The 17,043-nt window shown below is 34.3% G+C and overlaps 1 protein-coding gene across 2 annotated transcripts in view; it reads right to left on the bottom strand.

The window, feature by feature from the left end:
• Positions 1-359: 359 nt before the first annotated feature.
• Glo1 (Glyoxalase 1) overlaps positions 360-17,043 on the bottom strand; it is a 103,890-nt gene continuing 87,206 nt past the window's right edge. Inside the window, exons 6-7 of one of the 2 annotated variants that reach the window (XM_090379856.1) lie at positions 10,456-10,545; positions 360-467 (exon numbers count right to left, since the gene is read on the bottom strand). In XM_090379856.1, the coding sequence (XP_090235982.1) occupies positions 376-467; positions 10,456-10,545 (182 nt within the window). In that variant the 3' untranslated portion in view covers positions 360-375. Of the gene's footprint in view, positions 468-7,471; positions 7,580-10,455; positions 10,546-17,043 lie in introns of those variants that run through there. The other variant, XM_090379857.1, reaches the window with a different exon arrangement.

The raw sequence follows: 17,043 nt of genomic DNA on the forward strand, positions 1-17,043 counted from the left end.
ATAATCACTATGAAAAGTGAGTGTCGTGCATCATATTCAAATTTCATGTTTCATGGTGATCCGAATTTGAAATAAATTAAAAAAAAATTTTTTTAATGAAAATTATTCTCAGAGCAAACTCAGATATATGCTCCAAGAATAATTTTTTAGCACATATATTTAAGATTTCAGATTTTGAAGGCAAAAACAAATTCTTAGCCTATTTATAAAAGCTTTCCTTAAATTTATTTTAAACTATCTGTACAACCTTTTAAGCATGCACATTATCTGAATACAGAAGTTTCAACATTATATAATTTTATTATTACATTATTCCTCTCAGAATTAAATTCAAAAGTAAAAAAAAAAAAAAAAAAAATCATTTTCAAAAGCATTTTAGTGTACTACATTAGCAATTGTTTTATTGTTTAATATTTCAATCCAGTAGCCATCAGGATCTTCAACAAATGCAATTCCTTTCATTTTCCCTAAAATTAAAAAAAAAAAAAAAAAAAATGTGATGATTTCAAATAGTAGTACAGGCAATCAAGTTTTATATGACAGTGTGTGTTCTTAGAAAGCATGACTTAAATCAAAATGTCTTACTGCTTCTTTAATTAACCAATTTATTCATTGTACAATTCAACTTCATTCAGATGACAAAAAATTATTAAGCCACACCAAATTACTCTTCTGGGGAGTTGTTGGTAAAAGAAGTAATGTGGATCATCTTTACAGGAATAGAATTAAAGGAAATCACTGCATGGATTTGTCTGACCAATCTGATTAGCTACTATGAAGTATTCAAAGAAACTGGATGTAAAAAACAATTTTGACATTTTCAGTCCTCCCCGAAATGTTACCACCTTGTCGCGGTGGGGAGGCTTGAGTATCCCAATGACCCAGAGAGCTATGCTGGTGGTAGCTAGAGGTAGAGCCACCCTAGCTAGACAGGTCAAAGGGAGGGATCAGAGAAAGAGTAACACACTGGTCCTCCAGGTTGGGATTGTGCAGGAGGCTGGTTCTCTCCCCATGTAAAAAAAAAAAAATAAAAGCTTAAAGAGGAAAACCGGACGGACGTGACTCGGACTAGAAAAGGAATAACAGGCATTTTAAATATTGTAACATGGAACATAAGAGGAGGATTAGGATATAAAGAAGTCGAACTACTTAAACACTTAAAACAGAAGAAAGTAAATATAGCAGTAATAACAGAAACAAAGAAAAAATTAAGGTACGAAAGGTTATGATTCTTATACAATGATATACAGTGGAGTAGATCAAAAGGAAAGAGCCAGTGGAGGGGTAGCAGCAATATTAATCGATTGGAAATGGAAAACCAAAATACAGAGCTACACATTTATATATAATAGAATAACAACAGTTAGATTTAAATTAGACAGGGGTTATTTATGAATAATTGGAATTTATGCTCCAGAAGATGGAAAAAAGGAAGAAACATAAATTTTATTTAGAGTTACAAAAAGAACTAGATAAGAATGTAAAAAAGGACCATGTAGTTATTTTGGGAGATTATAATGCTCGGGTAGGGAATAAGCCAATAAAAAATATTATGGGATGTTAGGGAGAAAATAAAGTAAATGGAAATGGATATAAATTAAGAGATTTTGCAACATTTAATAATTTAAAGATAACAAATACATTTTTTAGAAAATGTGATATACATGGTCGGCAGGAGGTACACAATCAATAATAGACTATGTAATAGTAAATCAAAAATTAGCAAAACAATGTCGAGATACTAAGGTGTTTAGAGGATATGATATTAATTCAGATCATTTTTTAGTGGCTTCAAAAATAGAGTTATGGGCTAAATGGAAGAAGAGAAAAGCTATTAAAGAGAGGAAGGAGGAATTACGCCAAAGTATATCTACTTCAAGAAAGAAAGTATACAAAATTTATATGAAAAAAGGCTTAAAGACGAAATAAGTAAAACATCGGAGAAAGACGAATAGAAGAAGAATGGAATAATATACAATATATAATTCAAAAGAGACACTAGGACAATTCAGGAAAAAGTATAAGGGGGGGATAAAGATATAGAATGAAGAAATAGCTAAAGCAATACAAGACAAACAAGATAAATATCTTAAATATATATACAAAACAGGACAAGTGGGAATGAAGAAATATATAAACAAGAATGTAGTTGTTGTGGGCATCATTTGCTCTTTCTCAGCACAATGTGAAGCACAATATGAGAAAGAGCAAATGATGCCCACAACAACTACCTTGTAGTTTTTTAAGAGTTGTCTATGGTGTATCTACACACCGATATTATATAGATATTAAACTCTTAATGTATTATGCCTTGTGCATTTAATTATTTTAAATAAACAAGAATGTAATAAAACTAAAGATATAACAAGGAAGGCTAAAGCAGAGTCGTGATAGATTTATAAATACAATAGAACATGATATTCACGGAAGACAAAATTTGGGCATATAAAATGATGAAACACTTGAATAGCACAGAGAAAGACACTTCAAGAATATAATAAAGGAAGAACAATGGAAAAAACATTATGAAGAATTGTGGAAAGATCCTACATATCAAACAGAAGAGATATAGTTAGACCCAGTTAGTGACATAGCTCCGATAATGAAGGAAGAATTGGAAAAGGCATTGAAAGCTACAAAAAATAGGAAAGCAGTGGGAATGGATGGTATAAATGCAGAACTGATCAAGTATGGAGGAAGTTTTTTAAAAGACAGGATACTAAATTTATTTAATAAATGTTGGGAACGATATAAAATACCATTGGGAACGATATAAAATGGAAGATAGCAAAAATTATTTCAATATTTAAAAAAGGAAACAGAAATGATACAAAGTATAGAGGGATTAGTATATTAAATACAGTATATAAAATGTATAGCAAAATAACAAATAATAGAATTAAAATTATCTCTGATGAAATATTAATAAAAGAACAGGCAGAATTCAGGAAAAGATTGCGTACAGATAATATATTTATATTAAAACAAATAATAGAAAAACGAAAAGAGTTTAATTTAGAAATAAATTTAGCATTTATAGATTATGAAAAGCATTTGATTGAGTAAACAGACGAAAACTACAGGACATATTGGGTAATAAAGGATACCCAAAACATCTTACAAAAATAATAGAGTTTATATCAAGGAACAAAAATAGTAATAGATACAGGTAATAAATTAACAGAAAAAAAGTATAATAAATCAAGGAGTTAGACAGGGATGTAGCTTGTCACCAACATTGTTTAACACATATATCGAGGATATGATATGATATGTAAATGGAAAGAGGAAATTAATACAGGGATACATTTAAATACAAAGAATAGGATTAATACACTGTTATTTGCAGATGACCAAGTAATTATTCAAGATAGTGAAAACAATTTACAAAGAGCAGTATAACCAAATAACAGAAGAATATAAAGTTAAAATATCAACAATGAAAACTAGAATAATGGCTTTTAAGGAAAAAAAATACAGTGATAACAAAAATAGTTATAGACAATAAAAAATTAGAACAAATAAAACATTTTAAATATCTAGGATGTGATATAACATATGATGTCGAAGAAGATATGAACCAGAAACTGAAAAAATTTCAAAATATATGTGGAACAATAAAAAGAACTCTGGATAAGAAAACAAGGAAAGAAACACAATTGAAATTTTACAAAGTAATGGCAATACCAACACTTCTTTATGGTTCTGAAACATGGATACTGAAACAAAGAGACATTAATAGAATACAAGCTGCAGAAATGAAATTTTTAAGATATGTTAAAGGATGTACAAAATTAGATAAAATACCAAATGTAAATATTAGAAAGGAATTAAAGATTTACTCAATTAATGGAAAAATTATAGAATATAGACAAAGATGGAAAGAACATGTGGAAAGAATGGAAGATAATAGATTCCCTAAATTAGCTTACACATATAGAGCAAAAGGAAAAAGAGACAGAGGAAGACTGAAGAAAAGATGGGCAAACCTCTTTGAGATTGGAACGGGCGGATTGCCTAATCCGCGAAGGAAGACAAGACAAGACTTTTTCAGTAAAGGTTTTGATACTTTTTTCACATGAACAACTACTATACAAATTGGAGAAGTATAGCACTGGAGGGGGGGGGCAATATACTGCTATAGATAAAAGAAAGGTTCAGTAGCAGGAGACAGCTTGGTTATTCATGGCCACTGTTCTTCATGGACTGATGTTATGATCAAGATCTCTCAAGGTTCAGTGCTAGGATCCTTATCATTTTTAATTTTTATTAATATAGGCATATCAAGGTTAATGACATGATACTGACAAGGCCCATACTTGTCAATGATAAAAGGGTGAGCTGGGGAGTTAATCAAGATATGCTATTCTAACAATACTTGATAATAAGCAGACAGGCTTAAAAATGGAATTTCAGGTTTAAAATGATAAATGCAAGGTACTTTATATGGGTAGTAATAATCCAAAAATAACATACCATTTGAGAGGTACTGAAATGGTATGAAAAAGACCTGTTGTTATTGTTGTTTGGTTTTTAGGAGCATTAGCAACTAAGGCCATATTGCTCCGGTGCGGTGGTCATTCCCTGACCTTTCCGCATCCTCCGTATTTGGTGGTGATGGGCTCGAACCCCGGTCTAATCAAGAAGTGTGTGCTACGCACTGCTGCTCCTTCCCACCTGGCTACGGAGGCGCCTAAAAAGACCTATGAGTAATTATACAGTGGCGACTGCTAGAACAGCTCATGAGGTGCCATCAATGATTTAGAGGAAATCTGCCAGGAGTGGAATGGAACAGAGTAATCACTGCATTGCATTATATGTAAAGTAATAATATTTATTACTTTACATACTTTTTTTTAAGTCTGCGTGCACTCACGCGCACACACATTCACAAATGACATTATGTTCACAATGTCTTATTAGCATTAGCTGATGCAAGAAAGCAAGCTTATACAGGATCAGCCAAAAACATGTTCCCATTTATTTAAGCTATCAACTTCCACAACAGATGGAAGTCTGTTCCAGCAATCAACTACCCACTGGCTAAAGGCAAACTTCCGCACATTTATTCTACAATTGTCTTTCCTCAATTTGAATCTATGCCCCCTCAGGTTCTTAATCTCAGCAAGCGGAAGTATCCAATCAACATTGATCCTGCTCAAACCATTCAAGGCCTTATACACCTCAATCAGATCACCTCGCAGGTGCCTAGTCACAGACACAGCATGGTTTTGTTAAGGGGAAGTCTTGCCTGACCAACTTGATTGGATATTATGATGCAGTCACAAAAGAACTGGATGCAGGGAATAACTTTGATATTATATACTTAGATCTTAGAAAGGCTTTTGATACTGTTGCACATGGAAGACTGCTACACAAATTGGAGCAGTGTGACATTGGAGGCAAATTGCTGCTATGGATAAAGGGGTGGTTGAGGGGGAGAAGACAGAGAGTGGTAATCAATGGACACTGCTCATCGTGGACTAATGTTATTAGTGGAGTCCCTCAGGGCTCAGTGTTGGGTCCATTATTGTTTTCTGTATTTATAAATGATATTGATGATGGTATATCAAGCTTAATGTCCAAGTTTGCAGATGACACAAAGGTTGGCAGGGTTGTCAAGGACACTACTGACACTATGCTGCTGCAACAGGATCTGGAAAGGTTGAGCAGATGGGCTGAGAGGTGGCAAATGAAGTTTAACATTGACAAATGTAAAGTACTACACATAGGAAACAGCAACCCCAGAGCAACGTATCAACTCTGTGGTACTACACTGACAGTGGTAGAGAATGAAAGGGACTTGGGGGTGGTTGTGCAGGCAGATATGAAGTTCTCTGAGCAGTGCAGATGGGCTGCAAGAGTAGCTCATGGAGTATTGTCAATGATATACAGGAATTTTTCCAGCAGGGATAAGGAGGTGATTATTCCATTGTATAAGGCAATGGTCAGGCCACACCTAGAGTACTGTATACAGGTCTGGAGGCCTCATTTCAAGAAGGATGTAGAGCTGCTGGAACAAGTACAGAGAAGGGCAACAAGATTAGTGAATGGAAGAAAGGGGTGCTCTTATGAAGAAAGGCTTAAGTTTTGCAAATTACAGTGTCTGGAGACTAGGCACCTGCGAGGTGATCTGATAGAGGTGTATAAAGCCTTGAATGGTTTAAGCATGCTCAATGCTGATGGGATTCTTCCTCTAGCTCAGAAAAATCACCTGAGAGGGCATAAATTCAAATTGAGGAAAGACAGATGTAGGATAGACGTGAGGAAATTTGCCTTTAGCCAGCGGGTGGTTTGTTGGTGGAACAGACCTCCATCCCTTGTGGTGGAGGTTGATAGCCTAAATAAGTTTAAGGCTCAGCTGGACAGGTATTTGGAACGAACAGAGGGGTGAAGTGGAAGTGGGTTTTTTTTTTTTTTTTTTTTGGCCGATGCTGCATAAGCTTGCTTTCTTGCATCAAATGCCTCTACTAATGCTAATGCTAGTCTCCAGATGGTGCAACTTACAGAATTTAAGCCTCTCCTGGTAAGAGAACCCCCTTTGTTCCTCTCGCCAATCTTGTTGCCCATCTCTGAACTCGTTCTAGCAACTCTACATCCTTCCTACAATGAGGACCGCAGACTTGTATGCAGTACTCAAGGTGTGGCCTGACCATTGCCTTATACAAAGTGATAATCACCTCCTTATCTCTGCTAGCAAAATTCCTATATATTATTGACAAAACTCCATGACCTGCTCTGGTAGCCTGTCTGCACTGCTCAGAGAACTTATGTAACAATACACACAAACAGTTGCAGATTCTGTAAAGCTAACAATACTGCATTAAACCACATTTAATCTATGAATTTTTTCTTTCCATAAAAACTGTATGAAAAAAAAAAAGAAATAGTTGCCTGCCAGATTTATATTTGTCAAATTTGAAAGAAATTTGGGATGGCTTTGGTTTACTGGAAGTCAAGTTGTTATGTGCATATGAATGGATGTGCAAAGGCACTTATGCACAGTGGCAGCCCCATAAATTGCATCTGTAAATCTTCTTCCAAAACAAGCACTGCAATTAAAATTGCCACTATAGCCTCAAATTTGTTATACACTAATGAAATATGTTTATGCACTTTATTGATAAAATAAATTAAAGAAAAACTATTTAGACATATTTTTTACAAATAATCACAGAAATACACTTCAGGACATACAAATGCCTTTTCATTGTCACTAATGTTTGAAATTAACATTAAGTAATAAGATGGGAAAAAAATATACCATCAACAAACATATATGGTTATGATACCATTATGTTTTCTATAAAAGACATCAGAATTTTGCTGGCTCACCACAAGCTTTAATTACCACCTCGCACCTGTCTGGCATGGAGTGTTATAATCACTTGCTATAATCACTGCTTATGATACCAGACTTGTGAATAACAGTTTCTTGCAATGTTATCTAGCTTGATGACTTTTTAGGGGCAATTTTCTTTCCCATAACACCCCATCAGTTTTCAAGCAGGTTCAAATTGGGAGTATTTCCTGGCCATGATAAGGATTGGATATGAAGTGCTTACATTAACTTCTTCACCTAAAAAAAAAAAAAAAAAAAAAAAAACTCAAGTGTTTGAGACAAATTAAAATGAGCATACTAAATATTGTATTAAATAATTATGTAATGTTGTACTAACCTTAAGTTACATTACAATATGGTAAAGTGCAGAATCATGTTGGAAAACAAAATTTTCTGTTCCTTGAAACAGGTTGCTGATGGCAGGCAGAAGAGTCTCCTTTAAAATTTGTGTAGTAGTTACCATTTACAAAATACATTCTGTCCACTACTTTACTAGTTATGCATCCATCGCAAGCCATCTGACCCAATGAAAACGATTGTTGTTGGCTGTAAACAGGGTGATAAGTTTCATTAGGTCTATGCTGAATGTAGCTGTTGTTGTTTTTTGGTTTTTAGGAGCATTAGCAACTAAGGCCATATTGCTCCGGGAATATGCGGTGGTCATTCCCTGACCTTTCCGCATCCTCCGTATTTGGTGGTGACGGGCTCGAACCCCGGTCTAATCAAGAAGCGTGTGCTATGCACTGCTGCTCCTTCCCACCTGGCTACGGAGGCGCCTACTGAATGTAGCATTCACCACCCGATCCATGGAGGTTAAATTTGGATTCATCAGAGAATATTAGGTTCCCATTGCTCAATTGTCCAATTAGCACGTTGTTTTCCAATTAACATGTTCTTTAGCCCAGTTTACTCATTTTTACCTTGTGCATTTTGTCAATAAGGACTTCTTACAAGGTCAGAATAATTCTTCAGCAGACAGTTCTGATGAAGACAGTTCTTCATTTCATGTATTTAGCTCTGTAGCATGCTCCTTCCACATGGATTTTAGGTCTGTGGAACTTGCATAATGACCACAGAAGCACAGACACTTCAAAACTGTCACGTGCTGCAGTACCTTTCCATTTCAGTCTGGCTCCAGATTTTCTTTTCACATCTGCAGTCCTGCATTCCTTTTTAAGTAACATTGACACAGTAGACTGGTTACAGCCAACTTTTGCAGCTATATGTCAACAAGAAAAGCCCTACCAATCAAGAGTAATAATTACGCTTTTGTTCCTTGGGGTTAACCAAGTATAGCATATTTGGTTAAACCAAAGGAAGAAATAATAGGAAATGAAGAATAGGAAGTGAAGACAGATAGCATCAGATGGATGCTTTTACAAACAAGATGATGCAATATCACACTAGTTTTACAGGATGATGTAACAGTGTCTTCATATGACATAATTTTAACTGCAGAGGGAGTTAAGGAAATATTAAACTTAATTTTATTTTAATTTCATTTGACTCACTCTTGTATGTATACAAATATATATCTCTAACTTCCTTTTCTTTATCTCATTACTTTATATACCCCACACATACAGACACACTTTTTTCAAGTTAACAAACAACTCACATTATAGACAAGCCTTGCTAGAACCCAGAATGAAAAAAGAATCTGAAAAAGAAATTTTTTTCCAGCGATCTACACGCTTCGCCACTGACGGTATTTATTCCTAAATTTATATCCTGCTAAATATCTTATATAAGAGAAATTTTTTTCTCCCATATAAAACTAAAATTAATTAATTAAATTTAATTAATGAATTAATATTTGAAAAAACTGTATTAACATCAAGTGTCATCTACTACAATTTTAAAAAAATGTATTTGAACTTGAGTGGATGAATAACAAAAATTTATCAAAAAATTATTGATTTTCGCAAGAATTGAACTCGCATTCTTCACCTTCACGTGAAAAATACTGAAATCCTTACCGATTGAGCTACTGCCTGTTGATTTCAATTTTATTCCTAAATTTATATAAGAGAAATTTTTTTCTCCCATATAAAACTAAAATTAATTAATTAAATTTAATTAATGAATTAATATTTGAAAAAACTGTATTAACATCAAGTGTCATCCACTACAAGTTTAAAAAAATTTATTTGAACTTGAGTGGATGAATAAAAAGTATTTTATTAATGATTGAAAATTTGAACAAGATATATAAATATATATAGGGAGAGTGTGAACTAATAGTAGGAATTGAATAAAAAATATTAAAACACATTGTAATACTGTATTTTACTGCAGTTATCAGAATGGAGTAGCAGAGCTTGAAATTTTGCTGTATTGCACATGTTGGTGACTCTGACCTAGAGGATCAGATGACAGTCTACTAATGTCTGAACACCTCACACTACTGTGTGGGATACCCAGATTGTGGTGTACATAGGAGTCTGATAGAAGACTTAAGGATCACTCCTGTTGATTACAAGGTGCTATTCAGATAGCAAACTTTGAATACTAATGGTGGGAGAAACACAAATACCTTTATATCCGTAGTTCTGTTTCCAATACCAATTATAACAGAAGGATTCACATTCACCCTATAATAGAGGTTATTATTCTGCATATAATGACTGATGATGCAATACCTATAAAGCTTTGGTATTCATTGATTGCTGTCCACTGATCCCAAAAAATGTTCCTCCCTCCATGTGTTTTTCTTTTTTAATCCCTTTTTTGTATCTCCTTATCTGTACTGTGATATGAGTTGATAAAGAACTCATTGTTTACAATATTTTTATGCTTTTTATGTTTACAAGCAGTTTATTTATCATTTTTTTGAGTTAAATTTATTTAGTACAGTCAGCAGAAACAAGAATTTGTTTTTTCCTTCCATTAATATTAACCCTTATGATGAAGATCTTTTTATTAACATTTTAAAATTTGTTTTTTAAAAGATTTTTGAATATCAAATCATTTTGGAAGTAGGCACTGAACTCATTTAAGTGAGAATACACCTTCTATTTCTTCTAATGAACTGCTAATATATTATCTAACTTTAACAACTAAAAGTCCTAATAGTTATGACAGCCACAAAAGAGTAATACACAAAAACTCACCATCTGATGGTTTCTTTATAAATTTGATGCCTAACTGTTCAAATCTTTGACATGCCTCATCCACATTTGGAACCATTATGCCAATATGTCCTGTAAGAAAATTACCATTTTAAAATATGGCTAGACAAAAATGATAAATATATGAATATAGAGATGAAATTAATTACTTTGCAATACAACTAAGCACACATTATTAGTATTACATTGGTGTGCAAAATTTAAGGACCAGTCAGGCTTTCACCTGTAGCTTCTCACAGGAGTGGCCTGGATATGGGAAAAGCATACCAAAGGAACCTCACAAGGTACAGAAATGATGAAGGAAACAACACAGACACAACAACGGAAAAAAAACGGTACAGAGGGACTTTATTCAAAAATGGCAACATAGCACTGGCTGCCATGATACAGATGCATCACTGCCAAAGATGGAACAAAGGGAAGAGGTGGTCCTCAGTAGGAGATATGACCACCCCTAATGTCGATGTAGGCTTTGCACTGCCTGTCCATACATAGAACAATGTTGTTGCTAAGTTCTTGCAGTAACATCGTTCATTCCTCTGTCAGCACCATCTTCAGCTGGTGAACATTTCTGGTAGATGTGGATGTGCCACTAGGCATCTCCCCAGCACGTCCCATATGTTCGATGGGATTTAGATCAGTAGAACGGGCAGGCCAATCCATACGAACAATGCCCTCACTTTCCAAAAGCATATCAACAGCTGCAGTGGGATGAGGTGTGGTGTTATCATCCATAAACATGAACTCGGGGCCAATGGCACCTCGGAACAGATGTACACGGGGAAGGATTACCTCGGTACGGTAGCGTGCACCAGTTACAGTACCGCCTTCCAGTATCTGGAGTTGTGTACGTCCATCCAAGATAACACCTCCCCAGATGAGAACATTGTGATCACCATATCGATCCCTTTCAGTGATGTTTGCGGGGTGATACCATGTGCCAACCTCTCGCCGGATTAGCAGACATCCATAATTGATGCTGAGACTGAATCTACTCTCATCAGTAAAGAGTACCTTACGTAAAGATTTTGTGGTTGTAACCTTTATAAATAGTGTTGGTCCTTAAGTTTTGCACACCAGTGTAGTAGTGGCAAATTATGCAAGAAGGAAAGCTTATACAGCATCAGCCAAAAAAAACACATCACCTGTCCTATCTCCAATAGTTTGTCTAGTTCTTACTTGAATTTACTCAAACTAACCACTAAAACAACAACAGGTGGAAGTTTGTTCCAACAATTAACTTCTGCACACCAAATGAGGCCTACAACACCTGTATGCAGTATTAAAGATGCACCCTGACTATTAGCTCAGACAAGGGATAATCATCACCTTGTCCCTGCTAGCAAAATTCCTGTACACTGCTAAAACCCCATGCGCTGTCCTGGCAGCCTGTCTGAAGTGCTCAGAGAACTTCATATCTGACTACATAATTAACTACATCATCTTCATTTTCCACTACCCTGACTGTAGTACTGCACAGCTGGTACACTATCACACATTACATTTGATACTTGCAAAATATAATAAAAACTTTTAAGCAGCCATACTTGTTGAAAGTACTTCTACATATTTTAATAATAAACAGCATAAGTTACGGCAATTTGCTAACTCATTATTTAGACTCCTCTTACTTGAATTTACTCAAAGTGAGTGAGTTTCAGAAGATTAAAGCAGAGTAGTGATATTAAGTCACACAGAACAAAAGCAGAGTAGTGAAATGTAAATTACACAGAACAAAAATGAAGCAACTCAAAATCACTTATGCCAATCTACAAAAAAAAAATAATAAATAAAATAATAATAACTGATCAAAAGCATTAAATTTTGCAGGCATCCATCCTATGGAGGCAAGGTAGATATGACTGAAACCAAAATAAAATTTAGCTCAAAGTCACTTGAAAGGCCTATGTCAGGTTAATTGCATACAAAATTAGAGTTTCGTACCTTTATAGCATAGGTGGGCTCATAGTTTTTCTAATAATTTTCTACCAAAGCTACAAATCTGAAAAAAAATTATTACAACTGCTACAAATCACATAACGGTTGTCATTAAACTACAGTGCACTAATAGTTAAACTGTTTTACCACAAATACTAGTAGCATGCCAGTAACAGTGAGTGAGTTTCAGCAGATTAAAGCAGAGTAGTGATATTAAGAGAGGTTCATCAGATTAAAGTGCTACAATGACAACTGAAACACTTGAAAGGGATGGAAAGAAAATGATGGCAAAGTATAGCAAAGCATAAAGTAAGATGAAAACCTATTCCTATATGATGTATTATTGTAGCAACAGAGGAAGATGCATTTATGAATGCAAATGGAACTAGCAGATAAATGTATGGTGTTGCATGTTACCTTGGTCTGTTTCATACATGAATCATTTGAATTTGTGACAAATTATATGACAGCAATCTTGTGACAGCTATCTCTTCTGGTAAACTGGAAAAAAAAAAAAAAAAAAGAGATGGTTTTATGTAAAACATCCTTGGGGGTACCTACAATGGATTTATGATAACTAAAGTAAGAGATGTATACTTGTGATTGCAACGTATCTAAATGTCACTGGAAAACAGCATTGAATGAGGTACCCGATACTTATGACCTTCGTCTGTATTGATGTGATTTGTTGAATAGTATGATTACAACAATACAAGTATTTGTCACATGACTGTAACAATACAAATATTTGTCAACGATTTCTTTGGAATCACTTCCATAACTGATCAGATTTACTCCAAGGATGTTTCACATAAAAAAAAAAATAACTTCAGGAACAGCTTCTTCCACTACTGAAAGTTTTCCACTACAGAAAAGTTGTAACGTTTTAGGTCTGTACAAGTGTGCACTCATGGGCTGATTTGTATGTGTGGGCTAAAAAAACTTGGAATAACTCACCGGGTGGGGGGGAAAGAACCCTACTCCTTCTGCCTAAGTCTGGCTAACTATAGCCTTGACTAAAAAGGACTTTTGAAATTCCTCCATTCACAGATGAAATGGATCCACACACCTCTCCAAATATCTGACACGTGGAAAACCACTCTATTGTCATAGAGGATACTAGTGCAAAGCCATTTCCACTTAAATGGCGGTGTTAATACCAACAAACTATAGAATTTCATTGATTCAGGAAATACAGTGGATTCTGGTTATTTGGAACATCGGGACTAGTGCATTTTGGCTCAATTAAGCAGATGTCCCAATTATGCAAAATTTCACATAAATAGTTAAAAATACAGTATCGATCGTAACAATCAATTCTCTGTACGATCAAATCACATTACGATGTACTCACCCATAGTAAAGTACAGTTCACCATATGATATGCAGTAAGTGCCAGCCATTGTAATCACGCTTGTGAATTGAATTTTAATTCTATTAAACAGCGATTATAATAAGCGAAAATAGGAGGAATATTATCCACAGGCTATAAAAGTAAAGATATATTAAGCACAAATTTACACTTTAATACCTTACCAATTAAAAAATTAATATTTTACGCAGGGGTTAGCAAAATAAAAATAAATTTACTCTTACATGCTAGCTTAATTAATACGTACTGTAATATGTACATACTAACTAGTTGATATTTCTGTTCACTGACATTTTGGTGGGGGGGAGGCTTAAAATTTTAAACAGTAAAAAAGATAAGCAATCATAACAAAGAACACAGCACGCACAAATTGCAACTAACACAATATATGCAAGTGAGATATGCAGTAATGAGTTAAGCTTAAAAAATAGGAATGAAGAGAAGATTCTGAAAATTTATGTTTTTTATATGAGTAAAGATTTCATGGAAGGGGAAACATGTTTCACTATAATAATGTAAAAACCCACAGAATTCTAGCTGTCGGTATTATCGCAAATTCAATAAGATCGAGTTTACTATTCATTTATAATAGATTACACTAACAGAAAAGCCCAATAAACTGGAAACTGCTAATTGTTTTTGTTTTATGGTTGTGAACTACAGAAATCCAACCTGACCACGTGATATGGTCGGAGACAATCATAGGGTAATCAAGAGTGCTGCGATCTCCTACCTCGATTAAACAGGATGTTGTCCCAATTAAGCGAAGAAAACCCTGGCTATTTTCTCGATTTGCTTCTATTTTTTTTTGTCCATTTATTTGTCCCAAATAAACGGCTTCCCTGATTAACCGGTGTCCCAAATAACTGGAATCCACTGTATCACTACACTAATCTAAAGTCACTCTGTGCTGTACATCCACATCTAAAATTGTTACTGGTTTGCTCTGTTTTAAGATATCCACCCATCACAACCTATTAACCAAGCTTCAGAAATCCCAGGTCCAGATCCTCACCTTGAAATATAACCATGGTGCCCAGACTTTGTGATATTATTTTATCAATATTTAGCATATAAATAACTTCAGATGCATAAGAGAAAATATTCTCATGAAAAATCAGCTTTATCCTACATTCTCATTACAGTTGCATTCAGGTAACTTTTTTGCTGCACAAATGGAGTTTAGTTCAAATTATTGACAAAGTGCCAACAGTTCAAAACACCAACTACTTGAAAACAATGACACTTTAAACACTGATAAGTTCAAAAAATTAAAAAAATAAACAAACACAATTAAAATACCAAAGTAATCATAATGCCAAATTCTTAAAAATATGCTGTTTCAAAATGCTAACTGCTCAAAAACCAAAAGCTTAAAACAGGTTATAATACTAATCAATTGCACTGTTGTTACATAAACTGTATGCGTTATAAGTAATTTAAAAGTTCCTGACAGGAAGTTTTTCGACAAGCTTCATGAGTTAACATGAGGCTATAAATACAAGTTTTCTCAAAAAAACAGGGATGTATTACCAACGTTTGATTATTACTGTCATTATATGGGAACCAAAATAGTTTATCTTCTAACCTAGTTTTAGTGGAATCAATGAATTTTTGGGTTTTTTTTTTCCTTTTGTTACCCTTACTAATTTATTTTAGCTTTGTTTTCATTTATTTTTTTATTTTATTTATAAGAGATTTTATAAAGATTTCTAAATCCTTGAAATTAAGTCCTATCCCGAAAAGAATTGAACAGGCAAATGTACCTAAAGGATTATTACAGCTCTAACACCTCCCCTCACATACACACCCAAGAAACCACTACTGTGAACATCCCAGGCAGAGAGAGACCCCTTCTTTCAGTGACAATATCATCAACTCCCTTTCATGGATAGATTCATTCCATATCAAATATTCAACATGATGTTGATCTTTTACAATTGTCAAAGAGGTAGGATATCATGGAGACATACAGGAGCAACTTAAGCTAACAATTAATTTCTAAACATCCAACTTTTCTCTTTGTTCAACTCACCTAATTGCTGTGCAGCTTTACTATATCCACCCTCCCACCAGTGATGCAACAAACAGCTTCACTAATTGCCAAGAAACCTTAGGTGTTTTAAGAAAATTATTTAATGCCATGAAGAGGCAATTATAGTTGTCCTGTATAGAAGATAATTCTGCCATAAATATATAATAAAAGCAATCAAGTATTTTCTTTTGTCATGATGTTACAAACAGACATGTAATAAAGATAATATATAGTTGGTTAAAAATCCAAGTCTTCATCATGATTCCTAGCCAGAGTACACCTTGGTGGGGGGGGGTCGGATATCTCAGGTCTTCTGCAAGGGATTTATAAGGAGCATATTGCCATGGGCCTGGTGAAAAGGTACTTTTTTTTAAATTAACTTCTTTATTTGTCAAAATTATTAACAGCACCTTGCTATGTTTACTAACTCTTTCCTGTACATTCAAGTTTTCCATATTTTATTATCAGTGAACTTAATTTACAGTACACAGAGCACTAACTGACTTTAAGCATAACAGCAGTATATATATATATATATACAGGTGACCCCCGCTTAACGCTGATCATTCGTTCCGAAAAACAGAGCGCTAAGTGAATCCACGCTAAGCGAGCGCCGCTTTCCCATAAAGTAACATATGTATTTGTGAGCTGCGGTCGGTGCCATAGGATATTTCCTAATCAACAATAAACGGTAATGAAAAGATGCACAAATGTCGGTCAAAATATTTAATATTCAAATATTTGCACATATAAAATATTTTGCATTACATACGTATAATTATGTGGTAACTACTTGCGTATCAAAAGTAAACTTAAAATTCCAATTAAAATAATGAATTTAATTGATTTAATTTAATGGATGAATTTAATCATGAAAAATGTGTGGATTTTGAGTTGAACTTTGGCCCTCTTCCAAATAAACTAAAAGGGGTATTAATTTTAAATGGCCCGCAGTTTAATTACCACCCAACAATAAAGTCAACTGATCCTTCGCCGCTTTGAAATTTGGCATATTTTTTGTTCTTTCAATATGAAACTTCTTTTAGGCATTCGTTTCCACAAAAGTCCCGCTTCATCTATGTTAAAAACTTGTTGAGAAGTATAACACACAATACCCCTCTTCAATAATTTTAACAAGTTCTTTTTTGAAAGTTTCAGCTCCTTGATCTGCACTAGTGGCTTCTCCCTGGATTTTAAATATATTCTACTAGCCCTTACCAGTTTT

This window comes from Mastigoproctus giganteus, chromosome 8 (assembly GCF_048544385.1).
Source record: "Mastigoproctus giganteus isolate SK-2022 chromosome 8, ASM4854438v1, whole genome shotgun sequence".
Taxonomy (NCBI): Eukaryota; Metazoa; Arthropoda; class Arachnida; order Uropygi; family Thelyphonidae; genus Mastigoproctus; species Mastigoproctus giganteus.